Genomic DNA, 14,295 nt, shown 5'->3' with positions numbered 1-14,295 from the left:
CTGGTAAGCTTGGCCTGAGCGCTTTGTTGCGTATGGATGAAGAGGCAGATGCCATCTGCAAAATCCAGGTCCTCCAGATGTTTCAAGGTCCATTGTATGCCGCTTTTGATGTCTGAGATTGTCTCATGATACAATCAATCAACAACAAAAATATTACCTTGGTTACTGCAGTTTTTAAAGACTATTAGAATGGTAAGCTTACAGTTGTGTATTACTTAGCACAATGAGCCATCATACAATTGTTTAATGATGTTGGTGAACTTTGGTGGAATGATTCATCAGCCTCCAAATTATGTCTCTCTCAATACAATCAAAGGTTTTCGCAAATTCCTCAAAGTCATGTACAGAGAGGGAACTGCCATTCAATGGATTTTTCTATAATAATGTGTAGTGTTATGGATGGACTATGTGCTTATAAATACTTAGCCACTATGTCCCTACAATATGAATAAGACTTTCAAATTGACCAAAAAAATTAATCCCTTAACAGATTATAGTATGAGCCCTTGAAAGAAAATTAAAAAAAAACAAAACTGTTAAAATAACAAGTTAATTACATTTAAAATATGAATAACTGTTTGAATGCCAAACAGGTTGCTTTCACAAACTGCACTGTAAAGTATGTTTCAATCTAACACATGACTTAAAAAAATTACAACCAAACAAAATTTTTAAGGAGCTAAATATTGTTTGTCTCCACCGCTAATCAACTTTCAAAAGTGTGTCATTAGTGCACTACTTATGGATATGAATGCACTGCTTTGATAATTGGAGTAAAACGTTTGAAGACATTGTCAGAAATTCTGTTCCGTGTCATGACGTAATGAAAATATATGTTTTGATCTTCAATCTTTTAAATAAATGAACAAACAAGGAATTAATATTTACCCTAAGCACCCAAGCCAATAAATCCTTTGACTCTTGTGTGCTGATGTTTGGACTATGAACAAGGTTCTGTAACAACGCCAGTATACTGTCACCTGCCACAGGAATAGGTTCAGATTTAGATTCCCACTTCATTAAAATTAAACATCCTATTTCCTTATAAAGACATAAAGCCGTACCCAGTGGTAATTGCTCACCTGATGAGGTAGAGCTCTTCATAGCTTTAGAGAGGAAGTCAAATGGCCGTTCTCCATTCTCAATGGCTCGCATCTGTTCATGAAGAGCCAGGCCAATGATGAACAACACCTAAAGAAACAGAATATCAACAGATGAGAGAAGAGACAAACAGCTCAATCAATGCAATGAAATAAACAATCCAAATCTTTCAGTCCCCTGGACAGTCAAGCCATTTAAAGGATTACAGAAGCCAACACAGATACTTATAGACTGACCCTATCAAACTGGGCTTCTGACCAGGACCTTGACCTTGGTGCGGCAGTTCTCTTGAGTACAATGGTCAAAATGTGTATCATGACATCACAGTGGAGGATGTTCAAAGCTGCCTGGAATTGCTTCATAAAAGGAGGGGGCACAGGAGGAGGCAATGCTGGGCAAATAGATTGGTCAAAAAATGGCTATAAAATAAATTTTAAATTTATATTATATAAAAATATGTCCAACAAACAAAAATTATTGTTTCAGCCGGTACCATTTATGTAATACTATCTATGTTTTTACCTAGCTTTGTTCAAGTTTTGTTGTGTTGCATAATAAAGGGCATTTATGTTGTTTTAATAGTTCAAATCTATGTCAAGATGTCTCATTGACTTAGATCTTGTCAACTTTCTTGTTGTAGGGCAACTTGACATAGCCTAAGATCAACTCTATTATCTAAGAAAGTTCATGCCAAGTTTTATTAAGATTGGTCCAATGGCTTTGGTGTCCATTAAAGACATGCATGCTCCTTACATTCTACTTTATCTATTAAAGAGATAAACACTGATATATTAAACATTTCCAAATACAGTTGCTATTCTATGTCAAATACAGTTGTTGTCTTAAAATATAGTTTAAATTTTCTGAACGAATGCATATGAAAATAAAAGGGTTACAGAACTATAAGATCTATTAAGATGTGTCTCTAACACACACAAATAATTTAGCAGCATGAAGGACAATTTGTAAATGGGGGGGAGGATGATTATTTTTTGTAACATCTCACTTCTGCTTTGCCTATTAAAACTGTATGAATACATTTTCACTTCTGAGGTGGGTGGTCAACTGGCTGAGACACACTGATACTCCTGCTGAGTTTTGCTTATTTATAACAATTTCTAGTAAAAAAATTTGTATTAAGCAATTTCAGTATATCAACAAAATAAAATGTTTTCTTTGTGGGATAATAACTTTTTCTATGTGAATAATAACATTTATTGTTATTAGGGAAAATTTCCTTAAAATGAGCTAATAAAAAACATTTGAGTTAAATAAATCCACACGCATTGACCCAGTATTATGACATTGCCATCTTGGGCATTGCTGTTCAAGAAAAGAAGAAACATAAAATGTGAAATGAGCCATATTCCAAATGAAAGAAACAATGACACTTACCCAAATCTTCTTCATTTTGTTTCTTCCTCTGTCGCTGCACCTCCTCTGACTGGAATAGAAAGACATATTTTTATTTTGAATTTTCAAACAGCTTAACAAACCCTGGGACTATGTGTAACTTACATAGAACTAATTGTTAATTAATGGCTGTGTAATATGATACTGGCCCATGGGGTGGTACTTTAATTGACAAAGCTTGGTTTAATTATGTTATATAAAACAGAGTTGGAATCAAAATTATACCAACTAGGAACTATAACTTATACCAACAAGGAACTATAACTTATGCCAATAAGGAACAACTTTAACCAACAAGGAACAACAACCTAAACCAACTAGGAACTATAACTTAAACCAACTAGGAACTATAACTTATACTTATACCGATCTGGAATTGCTGCGCAGATACTTATACCAACAAGGAGCTATAACTTATCTCAGCAAGAACTATAACTTATAACATGCCAACAAGTCAACAAGGAACTATAACATATACCAACAAGGAACTATAACATATACCAACAAGGAACTATAACATATACCAACAAGGAACTATAACTTATACCAACAAGGAACTATAACTTATACCAACAAGGAACTATAGCTTATACCAACAAGGAACTGTAAGTAAGAGATATTCTCCCTTTATTAAAACTTATGACTAAACTTTTCTTTTTTTTTTTTTTTACATCAATTTAATGGCAACAGAAATTACTTCTTAAATATAAAATAATTTGATATTCAGGTATAAGTATCGTTCTATAAACCAAGATATATAATAACAAAGCTAATGTAATTTTTAAAAGACATACCCTTCAGTAAAAGATTCCATATACAATGTTGGTTTCATTATGATGAGTTGTTTTTTTCCTAGTAAAACAATGGACTAAAACCTATGAACTACTAAAAGAGAGACTAAGCATGTTGCACTTACTTTGGCTTGTTCTGCCTTGTAGTAGTGGTAGAAGTAAGGAGAGTATTCTTTATACAGCTCAGGTTTTAGCTCAAATTTACCATTGCCTCCACTCTGGGGCTTTCTGTTGGCGAAGAAGTAATCATGTTTTCCAATGTATGATAATTAGTTAGGCAGTCTCAGAACATCATATATGCAGTGGCATGACAGTATCAGATTTAAAATAAAACACTTCACAAGGGTGGACAGAAACTTACTTGAACACAGCTATTTCATTCACAACCCAATCTAGGCCAGTTTCATGATTGATCTGAAATAATGAACAATAATCTGACAAACTGTGCACTGAATAACAATGAGTACCATACAAATAATATCAAATTTTAAAAAAATTTTGAAAAAAAAAAAACGTCCATTCTGTTATGTCAAGTACAAAAGAAGTCAAATAGGAAGAATCAGAAAAGTACAAAAGAAGTCAAATAGGAAGAATCAGAAATACAAAAAAAAGTCAAATTAGAAGAATCAGAAAAGTACAAAAGAAGTCAAATAGGAAGAATCAGAAAAGTACAAAAGAAGTCAAATAGGAAGAATCAGAAAAGTACAAAAGAAGTCAAATAGGAAGAATCAGAAAAATACAAAAGAGGTCAAATAGGAAGAATCAGAAATACAAAAGAAGTCAAATAGGAAGAATCAGAAAAGTACAAAAGAAGTCAAATAGGAAGAATCAGAAATACAAAAGAAGTCAAATAGGAAGAATCAGAAAAGTACAAAAGAAGTCAAATAGGAAGAATCAGAAATACAAAAGAAGTCAAATAGGAAGAATCAGAAAAGTACAAAAGAAGTCAAATAGGAAGAATCAGAAAAGTACAAAAGAAGTCAAATAGGAAGAATCAGAAAAGTACAAAAGAAGTCAAATAGGAAGAATAAGAAAAGTACAAAAGAAGTCAAATAGGAAGAATAAGAAAAGTACAAAAGAAGTCAAATAGGAAGAATCAGAAAAGTACAAAAAAAGAAGTAAAAGAGAATGGATCAGTTACTTACATCTTCATTAAGGGACTTTGTCAATCTACTGTGTGCCATCGGTGAAATACAAAGTAGGTGGATTACTTCCCTTTTAATGGTATCTTTCTTTGTCACAGTACCAACTCCAGGGATGTAACGCTCTTCTGTATACCCAGGATAAAAATATTCTAATTATAAACATTCTTTAGAAATTGAAATGATCTTTAGACTTAAGAAATGTTCAGAAAGAGCTGAAAAATAGTAAATGCATCTCAAGATCTAGATAAAGACCCTTTGACAGATAACAAATTACTTTATTCTGACACTAATTTTTCTACTTCTATCATTTTTGCAGCTCAAATACTAATGTAGATATTTCAAGTGTTATTTTTCCCACTGGTTCTGAATACCACACTAAAAAAATTTTTTTGATTGATTTGAACATATACATTTTTACAATTAGAAAGCTGTCACAATCAATACACAGACCTGCCTACCGTTACGCAAAATGCATATTCGTTACGCAAAATCTCCCAAAAATGACCATCAGTATGCAAATATGCATTTAACCCGTCGCGTTACGCATTTTTTTCCCTCTCTTGACTAGCTTACAAGCGGTCACGGAGGTCACGCTAAGCCGTCCTGTTGGGGGGTGGGGGAACACATTGTGACATTGTGTCCAGATCTATACGTTGATTGGTTCTTAAAAGCAATTAGATTTAGTCTAGAAATGAAGAACGCGAGAGTGAGGGAGTGGCGGGTTGGTACCAGGTTGGTATCGTCAGTTAGCTGATACACCAACGTGACTTTTTTTTTGTGTTAGTTCGTTAGTAGAAATTAATTATGTTGAATCCCTGATTCCCGTATTCATTTGTATAGAAAAAAATATCGAAATGCTATCGATTCAAAACACATTGAGTGACATTGTAGATATCTAGTCTAGATCTAGATCTATAATAGATCTGGATTCTAGATCTAGAATCTAGATAACTTGTTATACAGGAATAGATCTAGCAGCTTTCTAGCTAGTCATTACGTTATGTCATGATTCTCTACATTACTCTACAATCTAGATCTAGATCCAATTTAGTTGTTCTACTACCATCTAGTCAAGATCTAGACTAGATTCTTAGTCTTAGTATAGAATAAATCAAGGATGAAGGTAGGCCTACGAAAGTTTGGAGTAGACCTACGTTTGTAGCGGATCCACGGCATCGGTAATACTCGAGCCGAGATCTAACGTAGATTATATTCATTATATAGACATAGATCTAGTCTAGATATAATCTCTATTGTCGTATTGATCTAGATTTAGATTGTAGATCTAATCATGACATCTAGATCTAATATTATATATATATATAGTCATATATATATATATATATAGTCATACATATATATATATATATATGACAAAATAGTGGATCGCGCAAGTGTTACGCATTCTGGTGCCAAAATACGCATTTTGACCATCAGCGTTACGCATTTGGACTTTTTTTGGTAGGCAGGTCTGAATACAAAATTTTGAAAATACGGAGCAATGGAAAACTGTGGTCCCTAGTTAAAAGTACACTGCATATTACCCATTAAAATAATAATCAGACTGAGAAACTCCTCCGCCAGTGTGACAGTCTGTCTGACAGAGTCCTCTTGGCCACCAGGTATATCATACTCCAACCTGAACATAAAAGTTAAAAGAGAAATCAATGAGAAATGTTGCAACTAACTTCAAAGTAATGACAAATACAACATGCACTTAATTCATTTTTTACAATCTCATGAATGTGGAAAGAATGAAAAGAAAATGTGCACATGTTTTGTTTTCATTATTTCAACACTTGGGTTCTTCTTAGTTGTTTTTTTTTTGACATCTTTCATTACTAATAAAAAAAAAAGTTACCTTTTTTATTGCTGTGTTTTATTGCATAATAAACTGTTTAGAAATTGTAAAATTGTCTTTTCACTAAGTATAGTTCCCCTTTCAGATCTTTCGATCTATAGGGCAGATGATGAAAATGTCATCTGTTTCTGTGGACAGCGGTTTTAGGAGGTTGTCATAATGACCAGCCAGAGCAACGACCAACCACCTTACTTTCCCTAACTAATGTCAAGTACCCATTAGAGCTGGGTGAATTCTGAGGAGTCCAAAATCCCGGAATTAAAAATCCTGTTTTCACCAGGAATTCGAACCAAGAATCTCGCTTTGGAAGCCAAACGCTTTACTGCTAAGCCACCATGCCTCCTGTCTTTTCACTAATAACCTAAAATCATCCACTGTTCTAATAAGTTGAAGGTTGAGAATAATGACAACTTTGATTGAACATCTACTACTCAATGTACAGAATATCTAATACTCAATCTACAGAACATCTACTACTCAATGTACAGAATATCTAATACTCAATCTACAGAACATCTACTACTCAATGTACAGAACATCTACTACACAATGTACAGAATATCTACTACACAATGTACAGAATATCTAATACTCAATCTACAGAACATCTACTACTCAATGTACAGAATATCTAATACTCAATCTACAGAATATCTACTACACAATGTACAGAACATCTACTACACAATGTACAGAATATCTACTACACAATGTACAGAATATCTAATACTCAATCTACAGAACATCTACTACTCAATGTACAGAATATCTAATACTCAATCTACAGAACATCTACTACTCAATCTACAGAACATCTACTACTCAATGTACAGAATATCTAATACTCAATCTACAGAACATCTACTACTCAATCTACAGAACATCTACTACTCAATGTACAGAATATCTAATACTCAATCTACATAACATCTACTACTCAATCTACAGAACATCTACTACGCAATGCACAGAAACCCAAGCACTGCTCAGGACAATAAAAATATGGTGATGTATATTTCAAGTGGAAATGTGTACTCACTTTGCCCAGTTGATGAGATTAAATTTATTAATCAGTTGAAGCAGGAACTCGTCTCCAGGCAAATGTGCAGCAGCAATCTGATGAGAGAGAACAACTGTTATTAGCACAAAACAAAATGTAAGTTCAGGGTTCAACATGATATAAAAGTACTCTAGAAATACAATTTCAAAACCAGCAAAAGAAAAAAGATTAGTTTTTTAAACAACAAAGCTTATCTAAGGGAAAGAACCACCTATAATTGTCATTTATTTCATGATTGCAGGTTTTAACTCCCTTTCTGCCATATAAAACAAAATTAAGTAATTACTACCAATCGATTAACTAATTAGTTAATTTTTTTTCTTGATTCATATGTTCTCATCAACTTTGAATAATTGTGTACAATTTCAACTTGATCCAAGAAAGAGAAAAAAATGTGATAAAAACATAATTAGGGGAATGAATCCATGTATTGATATTTGTATCTCATTTAGTAGTATTTGTTCGCCTTATTTCAATATCAAACAAAATAATTAATTACCGGTAATTATTAAATAATTGTTTGTTTGTTTTTTTTGTTGATTTATATTTTATCAGGTACAATGAATAATTGTGCAAAGTTTCAAATTGTTTTGAGAAAGGGAAGTGGGAGAAAAAAAGTTCAAACTTTTTAGCAGACAGACAAGCAGACAGACAGACAGTTGATATAAGCTATGTCCAAATAAAAAGGGAAAAGAAAACACAGAAAAGGTTGAACAGTTTGTTTTTGCATTTAAAGACATAGAAAACAAAAAACTGTTGTAACCTGCAACATAATGATGTCTCTGTCATACATTTCTTGTCTACATCTCAAGTTGGAGTAGAAAAATACCTGGCCAAGATTACAAACAAAATTAACTTAATTACAAATTTATTTTACAGAAACCTTTGCTACCATCATCACTAGACAAGACAAACAGTAATGTAGGTAGCAACCAAAAGTTTGAGTACCATTAATTAAATTACTTTTCTTGCATTTCCCAAGGAGTCCTCAAAACCACCTAGATTTTGTAAGTATATACATTTAGAAAAGACTAGGGAAATGGCATAATAGATACATATAACCAGATACAACTATTTCTAGTCATTTCTAGCAACAAAAAAGAAGTTTTGAATTAAAACAAATTAGACAAACAATATAATAGTTAGTAAAAATCTTTTAAAAAGTGTATGAAATGTACAACATAAGTTTTCTTAGCTAGTGTAACATAGTAAGACAGGTCACATTTGAAACACCATCACACTCACATGCCTGCAGAGAATATTTGTATTTCAACGTCTTGCAAAGACAGGCTTGTTTTACAGGTTGTGTCAATGACTTCACCACAAACTTGTTAATCCTATACACAGTATATACAAAGCATACCACTTTGACCTAAAGAGACAAATCACCTGGTTTTGCAGGCTGTATCCATTCCTTCTCCACATGCCTGCCTGGGACTGCGCCAGCAGTACCTGTATCCTCAGGGCAGGTTCCATCAGCTCCTTCATGTCCAGAGGTTCTTTCATGGGCACATCCATCCTCTGAGCCATCTGGGTCAATGTCTGGTAGGAACAGTGGAGAGTCCATTCAGAATAGGATTGAAAATGAAGTATCTCTCTTACTTATCTAAACACCTTAAGATTTCTTCAACTAGACTCTGGATCGAGGGAGGGGGAGGTAATATCTTATGTATTTAGGAGGAGTTCAAATGGATCTCAACATTATCTTTTCATCAACAGTCACAATACAAAGAAACTATCTGGCACAATCAGATATTTCACTAGCTTTATGTCTGTTTCAGATCTAATCTAATACATCTCTATCTTTTCTCGCCAGATTTTGTAGCATTGGTTATCTCTAGAGAGACTAAACAAACTACTAATGTATAGGTCTTCTGTTTTATTGTATTCTTTTCTGATGAAAACACATCTCAATCCTACATAATTTCTCATGAGATTGCCTTGGTGCTAGTTAAAACTGACTCTAATCAAACTTACAGGATTCTGAAACTCTGGAGATGTGAAACTTAATCCATGTTCTTCAAGATGGATATGTAGAGCTGGAAACAGAGATTTCACTTGTATGTATGTATATATATATTATATGTGATCAGAATCAATAATAACTAAGAAACTGATCATTAGCTAACAAACCAATAATAACTATAAAAACACAATGAAAGCAGAATGCTCTACTGATTTTTCAGTATTGTCCAAAATGGAGCTATGCTGCAAAACCTATTTTTCAGTACTTGCATATTCTTGAGAAAAAAAAATTGTCAGATAAAAAATTAACCTACCAATCATAATTTAACCACATGCAAATGTGTAGTTTTTATGTGAACAATTTAACATGAATCACGTACACTAGTTCTTAAACTCAGGTCCACCCACTTTCTCATTAAAGATCGATTAATTATCTAAAAGTTTGAAGTTGGCCCTTTCTGCAGCTATTGAGGTTTCACAGGGTGGGCTTGCTAGTCCCACGCCAAACCCTCCGCTTTCTCATCCAGGCTTGGGACTGGCCATGGCAGACAATAGTTCTAGGCTTGTAATGAGCCTTAAGTTTATTGATATTTTGGTTGATTTGGATTTAGAAAGCAAGAAAAGGAGATACCTAGGCCTGAGGCACTAAGGGCAGGTAAGGTTTAAATGAAGTTAAAATTTACTTGACAAATATTTGTTATGCATTAGGTACAAAAGTTATAGTGTTTGTTTTTATTGTAAACTTGTCTAACTACCATCTTGAATGACGATTAAAAAAGGGCGTCATGAAGTCAGCAAAATAACCAGCTGTCTTTACTTTCCTCATCTTATCACAGCTGTCTTTACTTTCGTCATCTTATCACAGCTGTCTTTACTTTCCTCATCTTATCACAGCTGTCTTTACTTTCCTCATCTTATCACAGCTGTCTTTACTTTCCTCATCTTATCACAGCTGAATGGACTCAAAGGAAACAAGTGATTCCAAATTACAAAATTCCAGCCAGGATTTCAATTAGCTACCATCAAGTTTTCCACACATAGAATATTTAATCTGGGGAATTTAAGTTTAATGAAAAACCAATGCTCCACTGACCTGCAAGAAATCTATTCAGAGGATAATGTATGGAGATTGGATCAGAGGAAACATCATGCTTAATGACTTCACCAGTGTAGCCATCAACTACAGGAGAGACAAAACACAAGTTTACAGTTGAAACTAGAACATCACCAAATTTATATTTTTTTAAAAATCTATTTCAAACTAAAACAAAAATCTCAACCTGAGGCTTTGTCCCTTATACTAGGCTCCCTGCTGTTGGTCAAAGCTTCCATTGTAGCTTTATAGCCTTCTACAAGGAGATACCTCTGGGGGAACACAGACAAAATAAAACAGAAATTAAAGATTACCTAGAGATACACGCTCATATATTAATTTATTTTTAAACGTTTTTCTTACAGAGATTAATATATTATCATCGAATAGTAAAAGTTTGAGATATTTCCTTCCAATGTTTAAGTAGTTGAAATAAAAAAAGGCGGTCAAATAGTTTTGACACTGTCACATTTGATTAATTTACTTTGATACATTGGAGTGAAGGCATGCTACATTTTACATGGTCATGATTTCAAGCATTAGTTAGTATTAAGGCTGATAGAACTTTTCATTACATCAGCTGCACACCACTGGCAGAAAAGCACGAGGATGTCCTCCAGTTTAATCTGAATAGTAAAGGCACCCTCCCACTCAGGGTCAAACTCTAAATGTTGACCTGTCTGTCTTTTCACTGAGTCCATTCCCTGAAATATATATTAATAATGAAATTATAAAATAGGGGTACATGAAGACATATATGCAAACAGTGCTAAGTGTTAAGAACATATGCACAGAGTCCTAGAGGTTCACAACATATACAATACACCTAGACTTGTGTCCTTACCTGAATAAGAGAAAGAAGTTGTAAAAATGTAGTCAGTCCCCTCAAAAAGTTGTCTCGTAATGACTCAGTCCATTCCTCAGGACATGTAGGTTTACAAACAAGTGCATACCTGAACCACAAACACACACAAAAATGAATATTGCACTAACAAGTTCATCCCAAGCTGTAGCAGATGAGGTACAAACAAACTCAATTGTATATATATAGATTCATAGAACAACTATTATGTTACAAGGGCCATTCATGTATGGAAAAGATTTGACAGAGTTAGCTAGACAGACAACAAATGATTTTGAACGATTTAAATCACTAATGAACTAAAAAATCAAGATCTATATCAACATATTCATATCAATGTATGCATATTTCTTTCTTTTTTTAATAGTGTCTGTAAATGATAGATTTATTGTGGTCTATTAAATGAATAGCTATCTTGATAATATATAGTAACAATTGTAGTCAAATGGAATTTCCATTTATTTGTAGCAATAAAATTACCTTAAAGTGCCCCCTTTCAGACCTTGTAATATATGGGACAGATGATGTAAAGGTCATCTGTTTCTTTGTCAATGGTTAACTATCAGGATGTCATGTGGCCAGCACAACAAATGACAGCCTTTTCTTTCCCCAACTAATGTCTGAGGTAGGGTGGATTCATAATAAAAAATCTGTCTTCTCCAACATTCGAACCCAGGACGTCTTGGTTTGGTACCCAATCACTTAACCACTCAACCACTGAGCCCCACAGAGCTGGCTTGGTAGATAAGAAAACTTTCTCTACACAATAGCTGAGGCTTGCCCAAGTTTGATTAGATCTCATGAATATAACAACAAATGTTGGAAACAAACAAATACTAAAGGATGAAGCCTTTCATGGATCACAAGTAAATAAGTTTGTATTTAAGTTATCTTATAGATTCATGTATATAACTCACTAGAAGAAAAAAAAACTCACTTGAGGTCATGCAATACAAAAATGGATCTTTTAAAGACATTATTTCTTTCTGCTCTATCAAAGGATAATTTCCCTTGAGCTGAAACAGACCAAAAACAATTCCTAAGTATAGAATTCTTTTCAAGAGACTTGCATCATTTAGATTTCCATTGTAAAGGAGTTTCATCTTATAATTTGAAATTAGAAAACTATTTTATCTTCTGTAATTTATTTAAAAAAAAAAACACTTCAATTTCCTTTTTTTTTTAAAATTCATTGCAAATTTACACCCAAGAAATTTAGCACATTCATTGTTTCAGCATTTAACTTCACATTTGAATTGAGAAATTTAGCAACTTTCTCTTTTTTATGTTTTATACTAAGGAATAATGTGATAGTGTTTGGTAAAAGAACTCCTATATTTAAAATAAAACTTAAAAAGAAAAAGTTTCCTGAACCAGAATGTTTTTTTTTTCTAAATAAATTTTTAATGTACCTGACAAATGCATTTACACAACATTTGATGAACTCACCATTCTTCTTCCTCTCACAAGCCGAGAGAAATGCCCTAGTTATCACAGTAATTAGATCATGTTCTGCAATCAACATCCTAGCCTGCAAGATGGTAAGGTGTTAGTTTCAATTCATATTAGTCCCCATACATGAAGACATTAGTCTTTCAAAAACTAGAACAATTACTCTTACTAATTTTGTTTAAATGACTTAAGTGTTTTACAAATGCTATGGTTTTATCTTCAGCATTATTTCCATAAGTATTTAACAAGACAATATATTTAAAACCTGACATCAAACAAAGGAAACAAAAATTAATGCAAAATAAAAGCTTAAGCAATCGATAGAAACTAAAAAATAATAGTAAAAAATTTTTAAAAATGAAAACTAAACCAATTCACAAAGATACAAACTAAAAACTAAACAAAAAATAAAAATTAAAAGGAAGCAAAAAAAAAGTGAAAATATAGAGATCAGTTCGATATAAATACAAACTACAAACAAACATACAAACATTGAAACTACATATAAACGAAAGCAGGCCAACATGCTGCTACTAGTATGCAATTAGAAGATCTTGTTTTTTTCTTTTTTCAAATGTCCAATGAAACTATTATCACAGTAGCAGAGGATTAGTCAAAGCAAAAATGAAAAACAAAAAAGATATTTTTGCAAGACAACCAACATTTTCATTTTCATGGCCAAAACATTCTCTGTACACATTTTCAATGACTAATGCAAACTATGGCTACAAAGGAGGGTTTGAAATGGAGTAAATATCAAAATGAAAACCAATGAGTCTCTTTGTAACACATTGGTCTTGCACTAGTAGAGCAGCAGCAGCTCTTCGGAAACAAAGTCATCTACTGACACATGTCCATTGATACTGGTCTTAAGCAACTTCCTTCACTCTTATATATCTCTTTGTTTCCTTCAAAACAATCTCTTAGTTCTGTGCTTTTTACTTATAAAAAAATAAGGATTGGCAAAGTCTATTAGGACATCATTTCATTAGGGACAGGTTTTTTGGGGCAGCTCAAGTTAAAAGTTTTTATTTTGTTTTGCCTCTAACACCAGAAGCCAATTTTTTTTTTTTCAAACATTTCTTTCATTTATTTTTAAGTTATTTTGACATTTAGACTTCTTCCATTTAGTTACCTTCCTATTTCTTTCTTTCTATTGTATTTTGAATATATATTCTTACAAGTATAAACAAGAAAAACATTAACAATTGTTGTTTTTTTAACTACCTCCTTTAGACAACATAGGGAGCCATTGTTCTGCTCTTAATAACTCAGGAATATTAGATTTACAAAAAAATATTTTTTTACTCTGCACCATTTCCCCCCCCCCCTTCCTTACTGGAGAAAGAACGCTGGTTAAGTGAATGTAAAGACTTACTACACTTATACTATAAGTATATAATATTCCAATGATAGACCTTCAGATCTAAACTTAGAAGATGATGCACACAATGTTCTTGAACTTCTATTTATTGAACTCTTCAAGGAATGCAGAAATACCTGAAGATGTATATTCCGTTCAAGATATTTTCTCTATCTCTAACCAAATTTA

General features: G+C 32.9%; 1 protein-coding gene across 5 annotated transcripts in view; it reads right to left on the bottom strand.

Moving 5' to 3' along the window:
- The window catches only part of LOC106063936 (E3 ubiquitin-protein ligase UBR2-like), a 59,469-nt gene that overhangs the window by 29,554 nt on the left and 15,620 nt on the right, over positions 1 to 14,295 (bottom strand). For 4 of the 5 annotated variants that reach the window (XM_056024885.1, XM_056024887.1, XM_056024889.1 and 1 more), the window contains 18 exons: positions 12,741 to 12,822; positions 12,229 to 12,307; positions 11,274 to 11,382; positions 11,005 to 11,133; positions 10,617 to 10,701; positions 10,430 to 10,516; positions 9,349 to 9,410; positions 8,761 to 8,913; positions 8,135 to 8,200; positions 7,351 to 7,427; positions 5,995 to 6,089; positions 4,451 to 4,575; positions 3,667 to 3,719; positions 3,431 to 3,533; positions 2,497 to 2,545; positions 1,338 to 1,492; positions 1,065 to 1,191; positions 889 to 980 (listed from right to left, as the gene is read on the bottom strand). In XM_056024885.1, the coding sequence (XP_055880860.1) occupies positions 889 to 980; positions 1,065 to 1,191; positions 1,338 to 1,492; positions 2,497 to 2,545; positions 3,431 to 3,533; positions 3,667 to 3,719; positions 4,451 to 4,575; positions 5,995 to 6,089; positions 7,351 to 7,427; positions 8,135 to 8,200; positions 8,761 to 8,913; positions 9,349 to 9,410; positions 10,430 to 10,516; positions 10,617 to 10,701; positions 11,005 to 11,133; positions 11,274 to 11,382; positions 12,229 to 12,307; positions 12,741 to 12,822 (1,728 nt within the window). The remainder of the gene's footprint in view (positions 1 to 888; positions 981 to 1,064; positions 1,192 to 1,337; positions 1,493 to 2,496; positions 2,546 to 3,430; positions 3,534 to 3,666; positions 3,720 to 4,450; positions 4,576 to 5,994; positions 6,090 to 7,350; positions 7,428 to 8,134; positions 8,201 to 8,760; positions 8,914 to 9,348; positions 9,411 to 10,429; positions 10,517 to 10,616; positions 10,702 to 11,004; positions 11,134 to 11,273; positions 11,383 to 12,228; positions 12,308 to 12,740; positions 12,823 to 14,295) is intronic. The other variant, XM_056024886.1, reaches the window with a different exon arrangement.

Source organism: Biomphalaria glabrata, chromosome 3 (genome assembly GCF_947242115.1).
Source record: "Biomphalaria glabrata chromosome 3, xgBioGlab47.1, whole genome shotgun sequence".
NCBI lineage: Eukaryota > Metazoa > Mollusca > Gastropoda > Planorbidae > Biomphalaria > Biomphalaria glabrata.
The sequence above is the reverse complement of the archived record's forward strand: the minus strand, read 5'-3'. Positions and strand labels throughout refer to the sequence as shown.